Source organism: Gracilinanus agilis, chromosome 4 (genome assembly GCF_016433145.1).
Source record: "Gracilinanus agilis isolate LMUSP501 chromosome 4, AgileGrace, whole genome shotgun sequence".
In the NCBI taxonomy this organism is placed as follows: domain Eukaryota; kingdom Metazoa; phylum Chordata; class Mammalia; order Didelphimorphia; family Didelphidae; genus Gracilinanus; species Gracilinanus agilis.
This window is the reverse complement of record NC_058133.1, coordinates 414,244,969-414,260,932: the sequence shown is the minus strand read 5'-3', so window position 1 is coordinate 414,260,932 and position 15,964 is coordinate 414,244,969. Positions and strand designations below refer to the sequence as shown.

At 34.8% G+C, this 15,964-nt stretch overlaps 1 protein-coding gene across 1 annotated transcript in view; it reads left to right on the top strand.

Moving 5' to 3' along the window:
* Positions 1-415: 415 nt before the first annotated feature.
* LOC123246641 (nesprin-1-like) overlaps positions 416-15,964 on the top strand; it is a 28,648-nt gene continuing 13,099 nt past the window's right edge. Inside the window, exons 1-3 of the mRNA XM_044675464.1 lie at positions 416-449; positions 10,171-10,338; positions 10,533-10,694. Coding sequence (XP_044531399.1) covers positions 447-449; positions 10,171-10,338; positions 10,533-10,694 — 333 coding nt within the window. The 5' untranslated portion in view covers positions 416-446. The remainder of the gene's footprint in view (positions 450-10,170; positions 10,339-10,532; positions 10,695-15,964) is intronic.

Genomic DNA, 15,964 nt, shown 5'->3' with positions numbered 1-15,964 from the left:
GGGTTCACTGCATCTCGCTTTGCTTTGTGGTTTAGCTGTGCTGTGAGATGCAGCCTGACTTGTTCTCTTCCACAGTCCACATCCTGCCTTTCAGCTACTGCTGCTGATGATGTCTGGCTTCTGAGACTCAGAGCTGTGATTTTATTGGCTGGCCCTGGAGAAGGATAGCCTACCTCCCTAAAGGAAGATGAGTGCTACTAGTTCTGTTTCCTTTTGATGCTGCTCTGACCCACAGAAAAAAAATGTTTTCTCAGGAGCTGGCTCAGAAAATCAAAGGATACCAGGAACAGATTGCCTCTTTGAATTCTAAGTGCAAGATGTTAACAATGAAAGCTAAGCATGCCACCATGCTGTTGACAGTTACTGAAGTAGAAGGACTTTCAGAAGGAATGGAGGACCTGGACACTGAGCTCCTCCCAACTCATTCCACACATCCCTCAGTGGTTATGGTAAGGAGCAAACTGGTATCATCGCCCTCTCCTATTAGCGATACTGTGGTCTCTCTGTTGCTTTGCTTGAATAGAGCCAATGCCCACATCCCCCCCCCCCCTCTGCCTGGCTTCATCGCTTTTCTTTGGATGTTGCAGATTAGAATGAACTGAGAGTTCTTCATTAACTTTCTATGGCTACACTTGTGTTATGACTGACTTTCACCCTGCTACTAAGCGAGCCTGAAATGAAGTTACATTGTGGGAAAAGGAATCACTGTTATATGAGTTTGTTAAATTAATAATATTGACAACCAACACTTTAGGAATGTCTGTCTATATTTTATCGTGCATGTTGAATTTTATGTAAATTTTAAAACACTGTTTTGCATGTTGCCTGGTTTATTTGGGGGAGGAAAGTTGATATGCTTTTCTTGCATTCTTTTAGAAAAATACATGATGATTTCTGTACACATTTTGTATATTGTACATAAAAACCTTTTGTAAAAACACAATTTTATTAAGAACTAGAAGAAAGTATTATTATAAGGAGAGTTACAGTATTGAAGTTGAAAAGAAACTCCATTAAGTTCTGTTCTGCAACATTCAATATCTCACACTCACCCCCATACAAAACCACTGACTGTAATTTAATTAGCTGCAGCATTGACTTTTGACATTTTCAAAAATACAATAATTACCATTTAACATTTGGCCTAAACTTTTTTTTGTGTCATATATTGCTTTCTGACACCCTTCGGTTTTCTAAATCATTGTTAGAATTATGAGATGATCCAAAGAAATCAAATTCTATTTCAGAGATCCTAATTCCAGCCACTATAAAACAACAATAGATTTTAAAATTGGGAAATATCTAGTTAGCTCTAAAATTTAATAGTGTCATACCCAACATCTTTGTTGGTTTGTCCAGTGGCTATATGTGTCATAGCAACCATTGAATTTAATCTTCCGAATCTTTAATATAAAATGGATCCCCAAAAATGTATCTCAGGAATTCTAACATTAACTGTAATTATATATGTTTTGATTTGCACCTAATTAGCCTTTTTTGTTGACATGTTCCTGTCCTTTGGGCTTGCATTTCCTGTGACAGATGACTGCGGGTCGCTGTCACACGCTGCTTTCACCTGTCACTGAGGAGTCTGGGGAGGAGGGAACCAACAGTGAGATTTCCTCTCCACCTGCCTGTCGCTCTCCTTCACCTGTGGCTAATACAGATGCTTCTGTTAACCAGGTACCTCCTACTTGGCACTCACTCTGGACAGATGCAGGACCTCATCCTGGGTATTTTGCAAGCTATTTCTATGCTTGTGGATTGATTAATTTGAATATTATGTTTTGTTTATGGTCACACTATTATTTATTAATGCAAAGCATGACTGCCTTTTGAAATTCATTACATAATTTGGCAAATCATTTTAACTCTCATTTTGGAAGTGGGATGAAGAAAAACTTCATTCCTGGAAATGAAAGCACAGAGCTACTAAACCTTCTATGAAAGCCTTATTTTCTGTATTCTCTCTCTATAACGGATATTGCATCCTAACAGAAAATGAGGTGGTGTGGCACACTTATTATTTGTTTCTGACTTAGCTACCACTGTGACTGCCATTGTTTTCATCACAAGCATTTTTTTAAATTTATGTTTGAAACTTTATATATTCTAAAAGTAACCAAAGTAAGGTTAATAACTCACCACTGTAGAATGCCTTAAGGTTTACAAATCACACTGCTACAACATCCCTGTAGGTTAGGTAGTTCATGTATTCTTTTATAGATTGAAGTAATTTAGGCGTATTAAAATTGATTTGTCCCTGTTAGAAATCATAATTAAATCTTTATCTCCTGACTCTCACGTCCACCTCCCTTTCAGCTACAAGACAGCTTTTTGGTAACATATGCAATATTATGTGAACAGGATTTTGAACCATGAGAACAATTTAGAATTTTTGTTTGATGGGAAAATTATCTACATCTCTTCTGGAAATTAACTCCACTCATTCAGATCATCAATTTATCTACAACTTCTAGTCTTAGATTGTTGCTGAGAGATTAAGTGACTTGGTCACATTCCCAAAGCTAGTATGTTTGAGAGGGTGGGCATGAATACATACCTTGTTTAACCCCATGCCAATTCTCTTATCTGTTTTATTAGAGTGCCTTGGATAAATTTATGAATTTATATTCCACTGACTTGGCCTTTTAGAATCCAAGATCACATCTATAATACAAAAGACACTGACAGAAAGACTTTAATGAAAGATGGAGAATTTACAATTTTTTAAAAAGTATTGAATTTCAAACACAATCTATCTCAGAATTAAATCTCTTGGTATAAATTTTAATTTTCATCAAAGTTCTATTTGTCATAAAATGTCGTGATCCTAGGGCTTCCCATTGTAAAATTACATGCTAGAACTAAATGACCAGGGCATGTGAGTATACCACACAACCGAGAGAGCACTAGCCCTGGAGCTGGGAGTCCTGGGGGTCAAATCTGGCCTCAGACATTTCCCATCTGTGTGACCCTGGGTAAGGCGCTTAAACCCCAATTGCCCAGCCCTTGCTGTTCTTCTGTCTTAGACCTGATACTAAGTCAGAAAGTAAGGGTTAAAAAAACAAACAAACCCTAAACTAAACTAAATGACTTACAAATTTTCTTCTAGCTTTAAGTTCTACCATCCTCTGAATTCTGTAAAATAAAGAGCACTTTTATTCTGAGCACTTCTTGAATTATATGGAATAAGTAGATAGGACTTATCTAGACTAAAATAATGATAAAACTGAATTATGTCGATGGACTTTTAGGTATATAAATTAAAAATTAGTATAATCAAACTTGTTTTATACTGATAGAGAAAATAGGATATTTAGGTTATATCTTTATAATGTCAAATACCAGATTAAACCTGAAAATAAATTTATTCTAAGAATAACTATTTTACTGGGTACCTAAAAATTTGTTCAAATCCATATAATTGACTGGAATCTCTGGGTTTCATCCATAATAGGAAATATGTATACAATTCACTTACGTGTTTTACCAGCTTTAAATTTTTTTCTAGGCTTTATTAGCAATAGCATTTCTCAGTAATTTTAATTAAAATGTCATTATAATTTGAAATAATTGTGATATACTTAAATTATTAAATGATGTGACATATTAGAAAGATCATTCATTCTGGAGTCAGAATGTGTGTTCAAGTTTCACCTCTGGTACATTAACTGTATGACTAAGCAAGCTATTTAACTTTTCTGTACCTCAGTTTCCTCATCTGTAAAATGAAGGAGTTGGTTAAGTCTGTGAAGTTGCTTCTAGCTGTAATTCTAGTCTCTTTCTCACATACTGTGAGGATTGAGAAAAATTAAGAAATTTTGTGTACTCTTGATAAGTAGCATTACTCTTTAATTTTGACTTTTATATCCTTATCGCCTAGTACAATGCCATGCCTATATCAGGTACACAAATAAATGTTTACTGAATTAAATTTAATTATACCAACTATAAATAAGACTGCCCTTTCTCTATGATTATGTATTTGACTGTTTGAAATTAAATATTCTTTTGAATATGGTGAATGAGGAAGCCCTTAAAAATTGTAAAACAGGCCAAAATTCTCTTGATCTTAATTGGCACTCCATTCTACCACCAACTCCCATTGCTTACTGTTACCTATAAAATTTCCTACCAGTGGGGGCAGCTGGGTAGCTCAGTGGAGTAAAAGTCAGGCCTAGAGACAGGAGGTCCTAGGTTCAAACCCAGCCTCAGCCACTTCCCAGCTGTGTGACCCTGGGCAAGTCACTTGACCCCCATTGCCCACCCTTACCACTCTTCCACCTATGAGACAATACACTGAAGTACAAGGGTTTAAAAAAATTTTTAAAAAAAATTTCCTACCAGTACCTACCTTCTGCCATCTCTCCTCTTTCATTCTTCAAAACCTATTTTCATACTTTTCATTCTAAAGTATAAATAGCTGATAGAATAGTGAAGTGTTGTTCATATACATAGTATTTACATTTTAGAAAGTGTAAAATATTTGAACTAAATGGGACAAAGCTCTAATTTAAGCATCAGCCAATATGTATATGAGTGATGGTGGTTTTCAGTAAGTTAACTAGTATTTATTGCTATATGTGAGAATTGTGCAAGTTATTATGGACATAAAAAAAGGCAAATCATGGTCCCTGCCCTTATGAAGCTCACATCTTAATGGCAAAGAAAAAATGAAAACAATTATGTTCAGAGGAGGGTAAATTGGGGGTCATCTCAAAGGGGTGGCATTCATTTACATCAAGGAGTAAAGGGACAATAAGAATGACAAAGCAATGGTCCTGGAACAGGAGTATGTGGAGGGGACAGAAAGGTAAGAAGACTGGAAAGGTAGGAAGGGGCCAGGATGTGATCATCTTTAAAAGCCAAACAGAAGATTGTTTTTTGATTTGATCCAGAATATAACAAGGAGCCACTAAAATGCATTGAATAGAAGAGTAACATGATCAGACACCTGTCTTATAGCAAAACCATTTTAGCTAAATCAAAGGAAATAATGGGATGAATATTCAGAGGTTACAAAAGTAGAAATGACAGGACCAAGCATCAGATGCAGTATATTGGGTGAGAGTGAGATGCTCAGGATAACATCTATATTGTGACTCCAGTGGGGAATGATATGTTTATAAAGATTGAGATAGGAGGAGATTTGACCATGATAAGGACTCATTTATAGGGCCATCCTCTAAAGTATACGTGTGTTTATATATACACATATATACATATAATTAGTAAGAGAAAACCCAATACCTACTAGAACCTCAGTATTTTTAGATAGGTTCTGAAACTTAAAGTGTCCCTGACTACTTCCTAAATTTAGACACTTTGGGAGAAAGAAAGATCAGAGAGGTTCATTCATTCACTAAGTCACTTATTTATTTAATGAATTAATCCTCTACTTCATAGTGTACTAAGTTATGTACTAGGTGGGATATAAGTTTTCAATAAAATCCTGTTCAATAACAGAGCCAAGTATCAGCAAATAGAGATCAATTAATGTCTCATTTCTTGTTTCTACTCATCTTGACCTTAGCAGAATTTTTCAATATTTTTCCACATTCCTCAGTACATGGTAATGGACTGTGTAATTAAAAAAAAGAAAAGAAAAGCATATAAATGTGAGATAGACAATCTGGAATGGTGGACAGAGGGCCAGCCTGAGAGCCAGGAAGAGCTTGATCAAAATCATTCCTCTGACATCTATTGGCTGCGTAACCCTAGTCAAGACACTTAACTTCTCAGTGCTTTGAATAACTTTCTAAGATATAACCTTTTAGGAAAATAGTGACTTGTTTTGGTAGAGGAAAGTAGTCATTCTAGGAATTCCCTATGGCAATAAAAGGTTAAATCCCTCTTTTAAGCAACATTAATATCACCAGCTTTATCACTGAGTTCGTGATTTTGTTCCTAACCTAAAAGTAGGACATAAGGGCATAAATAAGGGCATAAACATTTTAACTGTAAAGCTGATATGTCTATAATATAAAGCATTTTACATAAGATATTTCATTATATAATCCCTTTTAATCTTCACAACAGTTTTGTAATGTAAACATTACAGTTATTATTCTCATTTTACAAAACCTAAAACATAGATTAAATGACTTAATAATTGTCACACAACTAGTAGATTTCACTGGCAAGATGTAAACCTAAAAATTATATTCTCATTCTAAATATTGCATCAATGCATCTGAAATGTTTTCCAAGCCTTTTCATGAATCAAAATGTAAATTATTACCTTATAATTAGCTTTCTGAAAATGTTGATTTTGGAAATATACTATGGAAGCAATACTTTTCTGAAAATTTGGAAATTTTCAATATATATATGAAGAACCCTCAGAAAATTTTGCTTAAAATTATTTTATTCTAAATGAGATAAAAAGCTTAGAAATTAAGTTATATAGTCATTACAGCCTATGGATTCATATATTAAAAACAATCAGATGATAAAACCCACCATGTTTGTCTGTAAATCATTTCCTTGTACAGAAATATGAGTTAGTGGGAAAAGGAGGCAGAAATATTACATAATATCTTTTTCATGCTATCTATTGAATTTAAAGTGAGATTGCAGAGCATATCTTAAGCATCAATGTTCAGGCTGAAAATACTTTTAAAATCACTGAGAAATGAAGTTCATTATTCTAAGCTAAAAATAGCAATTTCTTAATAGTTGCAGCTGTTAAAAAGGGAAGGGGGTTGGTGTACTTGCTGTAAGTAAACCTAAATTAAATAACTTATCCATCCCTACTCACAAGTCAGATTAACTGTAGCTAATTAGGTTTATTCTCAGAGATGACTTGACAAAAGCAGAAATTGCAGTGAATGTCTTTCTTTTGAAACTTGCCCAGATTCTATCTTTACTAAAAAGTAAAACCAAGAGCTAAGATAAAGGTATTTGAGTCCTGAATCTCTTGCGACTTTCTCCCCTTCACCATCCAGGAAGTTTGATAATTATCCATTCTCCTAAATCAGGAATATGTAGATGATATGGTGCATATCTTGGTGATGTGTCTCAAGGTCCCTTAGTAGCTAGAACTTTGAAACTCTCCTCTTTTTCACTGTTGACCTATTTACTTGATTGAGAGTATGAAATCTGTCCCCAAGCACCTTTGAATGAGTATTGGTGGGAGAAAAAAAACCCCCAATTTTGACAAAGTTGAAATTATAGACATCTCTAGATTAGAACTCTCTTGACAAAGTGCTTCATTCAGTTCCAAGACCAAAGACTTTTTGATAAGTTTGTATATGTTGTCAGGCATATTTGAGAAAACAGGTATTATAAGAGTACCACTAACTATAGCACTACATATATTAAGAATTAAATTTCTTCTCCCCCATTCTTCACATAAAAGTACATTAGAGCTCCAGCATAAACAAAAAGCCAGAAAAATAGTTTATTTAATACATTTTTGTAGAGGATATTTGTGAGCTTTTTATATGTAATATTTTATCTTAATTTACCACATCACTTTAGTTAACACTTAAATTTGATGAAATGAAATCATACATATCTCTAACTTCAGGCTAAAGTTTGAACATGATTTTTTTAAAGATCACATTATGTACAACAGCTTGCAAATTTATGAATTTGCACCGTGTGCCAAAAGAGGAAGGCTTAACATTTTCTCTATTATGATATCCTTTGAACTGTTGACATTATATCCATATTATACAGAACTTGTTCATAAGTAACAATTAGCAAAATCATTAATAATATTAATATGTATATGTCTGTTTCTATTATCAATGATAAATATGCTTTATTAAGTTCAGATCAGTTAGTTTATTCTTGTCATTTATAAGGCAGAGATCATATCCTGGAATAAATGCTGCTTTTATGTGCTGTACATGAGCTGCATTTTCTAGCTAAGAAAGATTTGCACTATTTTCCACAGAATGACCATTCTTAGAAAAATATAATCTTTTAGACCAACAAATAATTATCCTTCACCATAGAACCAAGAAATAAGGCAATTCTTCATGAATTTGCCCAATACGTATTTCTGTAGGAGCATTAGCCCAAATTCAGTTTTAGCTATGGCACATTTGTGTGTCAATAAACACCGTCATCAGCATTGTTATTTGTCCATTTACAGTTAACTTCATTTTAGCATTCATGAAGGAGGCTAATGGCATCAGTCATTCTCAAAGTTTCTGTCTTTTGGACTTTATTATGTATTATGTTACTGGATTTGCTAGAGGGCTTTCCTCCAGTTTCCTTTTGTCTAGTAATAACTCTTCCTTTGAAAAGATAAAGGGTAGAGAGCCTACTTTGCCAAGAAGGCACTATGCCAATTGAACCAGCTGAGCTAGCCTATCATTTAGCTCTTTCAGATCAGAAACCTTCACCTTGAACTCATTTCACTTAATCCTGAGATAAATATGTGTAAGAAATGTTACTCAACAGTTGTAGGAAAACTAAGGGTAAGAAGTCTATCTAAGAAAACTGAGGAAGCAGAAATCATAAAGCTTATATTTAGAGCTAGAAAAGATTCTAGAATCCATCTAGTCCAACCTCTTCATTTTATAATAGGAATAATTAAAACCCAGAGAAATTAATGATAAATCACAAAGGTGGTCAGAATCAAAACTAGATTTAATCTCTGGTTCTCCACCTTTAAATCCAAAATACTTTTCTGCTTTTTATCAAATCATAGACTATTTCCTAGAACAAATCCAGGAAAAGAGGACAAAGACAAATAGATAGCACTCTAGGTGAACCTGCTATATTGTTTCCTGGTACATTTTTGCTTAAAAAAAGATATTTTTCATTCTCCAGTAAATAAGAAAATAGCCCATGAGCACCAAGGACAATTCAATTTGTTTGTTTTGTTTGTGCCATCTAAAACAAAGATAATGATTACAAGTCAATTTGTTGAATCAATCAAATGAAAAGACAAGTTTCAAGAAGGAGTACAGAACGGACAGGATGTAAGATATGTGGCAGAATTACTTCAAAATTTTCCTGTCCAGGCCCTTTCTTGCCTCTCATTAAGCTTGATGGTCTAGTGGTACTTCAGGGATGGAAGGAAAGATAAGAGTATTCACAACATGCTTTATTTTGTTACACCATGTTCAGCTTCCTAGTTTTGCTTTGTTTCATTAAATGTTAAAATATTTCAACTAATTTTTGTCACTTCTACGTACACAGAGTAAGCAATGAACTTGATGACCTAGTCTGTTGTTTACTCTGTATACTTAAACATCCAAGAGAAGTTATCTTAAGGAATACAAATTTTGTCAAAGATAATTAGGCTAGAAATTATCCATCACTGACCAGATCTGAAAGAAAAAAAATCACCCTGAATTTAAGAGTATATAAGAAGAGAGATGAATCATTTCCTCAGATATATTTTCTCAAATGGTGGAAGCATGGTGTAATGGAGAGTGTACCAGTGTGGAAGTCAGAAAGACCTGACTTCATGACTGGCCTATGATGCATGCAAACCCTGTGATCCTGAACAAGTCAATTAGCTTCTCAATGCACCAGGCAACTTTAAAACTTTAAGTTGCAGAAAAGGAGCCAACCTGTATCAAGAGGTAGTTTTCTCACATGGTAATTCCCTCTTACAAGTCTCTTAAATGGAGCAAATTTTGAAGTGATTTAAGTAATCTAGTACATAAAGCAATGAAATGAGAAAAATACATAACTCAGTCCTCTCCTGCTACAATTCAATTTAGCAAATATTTATTGATCACCTATAATAGATATCGTGTGCCAGATTCTATAGAACAGGGTGGTATATTAGATGGAGAATAGGTTATTTACAAAGATAATGAACTTCAAGGATCTTATAATTTATAGCCAAAAGAAACCTTAGATTGTAATTTAGTAATCCATTTATTTCACATATATTAATCACCATAAAAGTAAACAATCAACTCAAATTCTCCATGCTTTCATTTTTATGAAAAACTAAATGAAAATTCTTGCCAAAGATGGGACATTATTTAAAAAAAATAATACCTGAAGACTCTCTTTACAGTTATATATATTTGTTATTATTGCATAATTAAACAGGGTACCACAAAAGAATCATTACTTTTACCCTCATTGTAAAAGCGCAGAATTCATTCCCTCTTGTCCTAGCATACAGAAGCATGCTCACCAAGTGCTCCATCTTTCTTTTGAATGCAATGTTGTGCTTCATAATCGTAGGACATTGCTTATTACCAAGCCTTATCTGCTGAACAGTTGCAGAATGATGCTGCCAGGATTCAAGCCAGCACACCATCAACCCAGGAGTTCTATGAACCAGGGCTAGAATCATCTACCAGTGCCAAATTGGATGATTTGCAGCGTTCGTGGGAAACCCTAAAAAATGTGGTAAGTCATTAATCATACTGAATTCTAGGTACACACATCAACTTGGTAATTGTATTGTGAAATTAACGTATATACTTCCTACACTAAATACACAACGTTTGGTTGTAGAGGTTAAAAAAATGAAGAAATAAGTGTTGTAATCAGGGTGATAGGGGCTTGTGGTGATATTTAGTAATGTCCCTTTTCTTGCTTAGATCAGTGAAAAGCAGCGTACTCTCTACGAAGCTCTGGAACGCCAACAGAAATACCAAGACTCTCTTCAGTCTATTTCTACAAAGATGGAGGCTGTTGAAGTGAAATTGAATGAAAGTCTAGAACCTAGCAAGAGTCCAGAAAGCCAGATGGCTGAACATCAGGTAAAAAAAAAAAGCTACAATTTATATTTTCTAAATGATTAAGTAAGTGCATCATTATTATTTGTTTAACAGGCACAGAAGATCAAGCTGAATTTACTTAATATGTCACTTCTTGATAAAGTAAAAAATATTCAGTAGAGTTATTTATTGCCTCAACAGCAAGTAAAAGCAAAGAAGGAAGGAAATGCAAATGCTATTTATCTTCAATAAAAACTGAAATATAGGTACTTAGATTGATTCTTTTAAATCCCCACTTAATAATCGCTTTCATTTAATCACTAAACTTTCCCTTAATATCCCCAAGTATTTATTTGAGATATTATGTTGTAATATTGGATCTAGGCTCTATTATACTAAGCCCTGTTTGAACTTGCAGGTTGGCAAGGATCTCTCCTCAAAGTTCTAGAGGTATCACTGGGGTGATACGGTTTTCTTCTAGTGTTTTCTCTTGAGTCCCCACCTTATTTATTTCCCTCCAAAATCCCAAATATCCTCAATAGTTAATATCTCTTCAGTATCCTCTAATAAGTGATTATCACCACAATATCATTTGAATATTTGATAACTTCTTAACATCATTAATAAGTAAGTAATATCAATTAGCTTTTACAGACACATTTATTGAGAAAATATAGCAAGGCTAGACATACAAATAACATGCCCTTGAATTGTCATATTCTCTCCTTTAAAGCTCAGACCCTGGGAAGAATAGGTTTCAACAAAGTGGTTATTACAAACACTTCCTCCCACAAATTACTCTTCTGAGTAGGATATAACCAAATGGACAAATCACTTCCCGCTTCCTTTCAACAGCTGGTATCTCTGGTGCATGCTCAAGTTACTGCTGGGCTTGATCCAACAGGCTATTTATTGGAGTTCCACTGGCTTCTCACCCAACTTGGCTATGGCAATTTCTGGCCAATTCTGCTATGTACTTCCATTTTTTTTTACCTCTAACGATTTCTCAACTTCTGAAGTTCACAGAGTTGTTATATTTCCAATATTTATCCACTTGGGGTCTGGGAATAATAATTATAATGAAAATGAATCAAACAACCTTGCATTCATGGCCCCTGAGCATCTGGGCCCACCTGGATCAGTTCCCCATTACACTCATAGACATGTAACATTCCTTCTTTTGTCTCTGAGTCTCTAATAGGCCACTCTGCCCCATGCTTTTAATCAATTTCCTTCTCATCTTGACCTTTTATAATTCTTGGCTTTCTTTCAATCTCAGATCAAGGTTTGCCTCCTATAAGAGGCCTTTTCTGATGTTCCCAATTGCCAATGACTCCCTGCCAGAATTACTTTGTATTTACTCTTTATTATATATAAGCCTGTCGATATCTAATAAATATCCACTGATTGAATTATCATATATAGCTTACCATTAGACAAGGGGAGTTGAAAGTTGCTTTCCCTTTACTATTTATTTACAAACCATTGTTGTAAGAGTGCTGCCCTCAAGAATAAATTTTGATCAGTTGATTGTCTGAAAAACATAGTAGGAAACATAAGGCAAAAAATATTTCTAAAATAAATTATGTTATAGAAAAGATTAGAAATTATGTAATAATGTAACTGAAAACAGTTCATATTTCTTAGATTTAGAAATAAAATTGAACTTGGGGGGCTTGGTTTTATATTATTTTTCTCCATATACTTTACTTTATAGCCAACTGGCCTGTTTGTTGTTCCTTGTACCTGCTGGGGAAACAGCTTGGAACCAGGATAGAAAAGGTTTTAAATGGCAAACAGGGTTGATATTTTATCTTATAGACATAAGTAAACATTGAAGTTTCTTGAATGAAATTGTCAGACTTGTGTCTTAGATCTGTCAGTTTGCCAGCTATGAGAAGTATGGATTGTGGAAGAGGCTAGAAAAACAGAGACCAGTTAGGAGGCTTTTGGAATAGTACAGGCAAAAGCAGATCAAGCCTTGAACTTGGGTGATTACTATGTGAGTAAATTGAAAGGGATATATTCAAGACATGTCATCAGTAAGACATAGCAACTGATAGCATGTGGAAGGGGAAAAGGAAGAGTTTGGAAATATGCACTTAAACGGCACTTATTGTAAAACATTATAGTAGAATTGTATGACCAAAGCCAAACAATTTTAGAGTTTCTTGCCTCGTTATTAACTTTTTCAGAAAACTCAGAAAATGTATTTTGAGATGTTTTTTGGGCTTACTTACAAATATGTGTTTTGTTTTATTTTTTTCTCACAGCAAGAGGTCAATTTTCATTGTACACTTGATCGTACCTAAGACAGACAGCCTAAACGTACAGATGCCCACAAATGATCAACAAGCAATACTTGTTGTTAAATAGGTTTCAATTTAGTGGTGATATGATAGAAAGTTTAGGGTACCCACCTCCTAGGGTCATTATGAAATAATGCATAAAAGTATATTACAGGTGTATAAGCAAATGCTTGTTTTGACGACCTTTAGGTTTTAGGATCATCACTTACATAAAACTCATGGTCTTGAAAGCCATCAAATTACCACTTGTACTCACTGGCCCTAACTTTCAAGGTGTGACTGGCTACCCTGACAGTCTATATATCTAAAAGATATAGACTTCCATATTTATAAAGTTTTAAAGGAGTTCATATTTTTACCCATGTATCCTGACAGATCCCAAAACATAGTTCTTTGGCTATCGAATGAACACAGGTGTTGATAGCTCTTCTTTCTTTCCTAATCCCCTTTTAAGGTTAATACTTTCCCTCTTGATTGTGTCTTATTTATCCTGCATTTATCTTGTTTATAAAAGTTGTTTACTTGTTGTTTCCTCTGATATATTATGAGCTACTTGAGGGGAAAGACTAATTTTGTTTTGATTTCTTACCTTTCTTTTTTTTTAATTATTTATCTCTTCTTTTCTTTAGTTATATGTAGAAACAATTTTTGGCTTCACAAACAGGAATAACATAAGAATAATGATCATTTGTACCCTATATTAGCTAAAAAGGATAAAGACGTAACTTGTCAAAGCATATGATGTGAAAATGTTAACTCCTTTTGAGTGTCAGATAGGTGTTACCTTGATCTTAATATGCCCCAAGCAGAATATATTATCTTCAATTCTCTCCTTTTCCCAGGGCATCCTGTACACAGTCTCTGAAACTGTTTTCTTAAAGTGTGAGTCTGACCACATAACTCTCCTCCTCAGTAAACTGCAGTGCCTCCCGTTAGCTCTAGAATGAAATTTAAACTCTTCTCTTTAACATTTAAAGCTCTTCATAAACTTTCTAGGCTCATTCCACATTATTCTCCCCCCCCCCGCATTCAGTTATCTAGTTATACTTACTGTTTGCCATGTGTGATAATCCCATCTCTTTGCCTTGCACCAGCTATCCTTATGTTATATGCAATGCAATGTCCACTTAATTATCTTCCTCCATGAACTAGGATTCTCTCACAGCTTAATCTCCTCCTTCTGACTTTTGGATTCTTTCAAGTTTCAGTTAAAACTTTATCTTCTATAATTAGTTTTATCAGATCTCCTCTAATGTTAATACCTCCCTTTTGATTATGACTTATTTATCCTTCATTTATCTTGTTTTGTTTTGTTTTGATTTTTAAACCCTTACCTTCCATCTTAGAATCATTACTGTGTATTGGTTCTAAGGCAGAAGAGCATTAAAGGCTATGGAGGTTTAGTGACTTGCCCAGGGTCACACAGCTGGGAAGTATCTGAGGCCACATTTGAACCCAGGCCCTCACCTCTCTAGGCCTGGCTCTTAATCCACCATCCAGCTCCCCCCTACCCCCCAAATTTATTTGTAAAAGTTGTTTGCATTGTTTTCTTCCCCAATAAACTATGAGCTACTTAAGATCAAAGACTAATTTTCTTTTGTTTTTTTTTAATTTTTAAAAAAAATTATTTATTTGTTCTATTTTTTTTTTTTACTTACAAGTAGAAGCAATTTTTGACAATGGTTTTCTGACATTTTGCCATTCAGATTTTCTCCCTCTTTCCATTCCCCTCCTCCCCAAGGCAGTAAAGTCTGATATAAGTTATACCAGTGTTTTCATTTGGTACAATTTCCATATCGCTCATGTCCAAAATAAAAGACATTATCACATATGCAATAAAAAACTCGTGAAGGAAATCAAGTGCAAGATGGCATGCTTTTATCTGTAATCAGACACCAATAGTTCCTTCTTTGATTGTAGAGGGCATTTTTCATTGCAAGTCCCTTATGTTGCCTTTCTTTTTATCCCAAGCACAGCATAGTGCCTGACAGAGTAAGCATTTATTAAATGCTTATTGACTTGACTTCTACCTTTTGTAAATGGCTGATTTCAGGAAATTAAAGGATACTCAAGATGATGATGTAGAAGGATCAACTGAAAGAATAAAAAGGATTCATTCATAGAAAAGAGAAAATATAGGATATGTTAGAGTTACATTGAAGGCTTTGAAAAATTGTTACATAGGATAGGTCGAGTGGTTGAGTTGATTGTGTTTGACTTGGATCAGTAAGATCTTGGTTCAAATTCTGTCTTAGATATCAGCTATGTGATTCTGTGCATGGCATTTAGCACACTCTATCTCATTTTTCTCATCTTTAAAATAGATGTAATTATATGTGAGGCTCAAATGAAGTAACATGTATAAAGTGCTCTGGAAATCTTAGAGCTCTATGTAAATTCTAGCTCATAAGGGAACAAATTTGTTCTGCCTTTTCTGAAAAGGCAGAACTAGGAACAAAGGGTGGAAACTGTAGAAACTAGAAAGGCAGATGTAAATCAAGCTTAGTAAGGTTATCTAGTTAGTTATCTAAAATTAGAACTGGAGTACTTTAGGAGGGAGTAAGTTCACCTTCATTAAAAAGTCATAAGATGGGGGCAGCTGGGTAGCTCAGAGGATTGAGAGCCAGGTCTAGAGGCAGGAGGTCCTAAGTTCAAATCCAGCCTCAGACACTTCCCAGCTGTGTGACCCTGGGCCAGTCACTTGACCCCCATTGCCCACCCTCACCACTCTTCCACCTAGGAGCCAATACACAGAAGTTAAGGGTTTAAAAAAAAGTCATAAGATCAAGTAATAAGCTTTAGAACTAGAAAGAACCTTCTGGGCCATCTATACCAGTGATGGAGAAACTTTTAGAGATAGAGTGCAGAACCCCATCCCCATCCCACTCCCATACTACGTGCTATGCCCACCCACCCCCAAGTCAGGCATACCCCCTCTAACCCCACATGGGGAGGGAGGAAGTGCTCCCATTGGGCTGCTGGGAGGAGAGATGGGTGATGTGA